Source organism: Microtus ochrogaster, assembly GCF_000317375.1.
Source record: "Microtus ochrogaster isolate Prairie Vole_2 chromosome 6 unlocalized genomic scaffold, MicOch1.0 chr6_random_2, whole genome shotgun sequence".
Taxonomy (NCBI): Eukaryota; Metazoa; Chordata; class Mammalia; order Rodentia; family Cricetidae; genus Microtus; species Microtus ochrogaster.
In genome coordinates, this window is record NW_004949095.1 from 9877317 (window position 1) to 9878168 (window position 852).

The 852-nt window shown below is 35.3% G+C and overlaps 1 protein-coding gene across 2 annotated transcripts in view; it reads right to left on the reverse strand.

Annotated features, from left to right (window-relative positions):
* Window positions 1-852, reverse strand: part of Rabgap1l (RAB GTPase activating protein 1 like) — a 657680-nt gene that overhangs the window by 540521 nt on the left and 116307 nt on the right. For both annotated transcript variants that reach the window (XM_005363940.3, XM_013352517.2), the window contains one exon: window positions 97-263. In XM_005363940.3, coding sequence (XP_005363997.1) covers window positions 97-263 — 167 coding nt within the window. The remainder of the gene's footprint in view (window positions 1-96; window positions 264-852) is intronic.

Below are 852 nucleotides of genomic sequence, written 5' to 3' on the forward strand. Positions count from 1 at the left end.
AGGAAGGAAGGAAGGAAGGAAGGAAGGAAGGAAGGAAGGAAGGAAGGAAAATTTAGAGATAACAATGCTCCTACACAAAGAACAAAAACATCCTACCTGCTTCAACCTCATGAAGAAAGTCTCTGTAAAAGTCTTTCTGCTAAAATACCAAAATCTTTCATTTGCAGGATATACACGAACTACTGTCTCCAGGAGAAAGCGAACTGGTTCCACCACCTCTGTGACTACCATATCCACTGCCACAGTCATGTACACCCTTTTATCTGCAACAGAAAATTTCTGGGTTTTATTATTCCTTGATTGTTGAAGAAAATAAGATCTCCTTGGCTTATACAAGAATTACAGTACTAGAAAAGCAAATTAACTTCTATATATTTATTTTTAAATATTTTCTAATTATTCACTAATAAGTAATCAAGTATTACAAGAATGTCTCTCGGTCACAGATTATTATTATTACTATTATTATTATTATATCATAATCAAGTATCTAAATCTCCTGACAGATATCTTTTTCCATTCTCTAAATAGAATGCTTAATATACATACATACATGCATGCATGCATACATAAAGCAGGAAAGCAGATAAAATGTTGAAGATAACTTTTACTCTAAAATTACTGAATTTCTTAGACCATCACTAGAAAATCAAAGATGTATTCTTTCAACCTAGAACAGAAATGGCAGAAAGTGAAAGGTATGTTTGCAAACTAGAGGAGCTGCATAGGCCTCTCATTTTTTTTTTTTTATTTTATCGAGAAAAGGAAAAAAAAGTTTCAGCCTCCTCCCAGCCTCCCATTTCCCTCCCCCTCCTCCCACCCTTCTTCCCCTCCCCCCACTCCTCTCCCCCT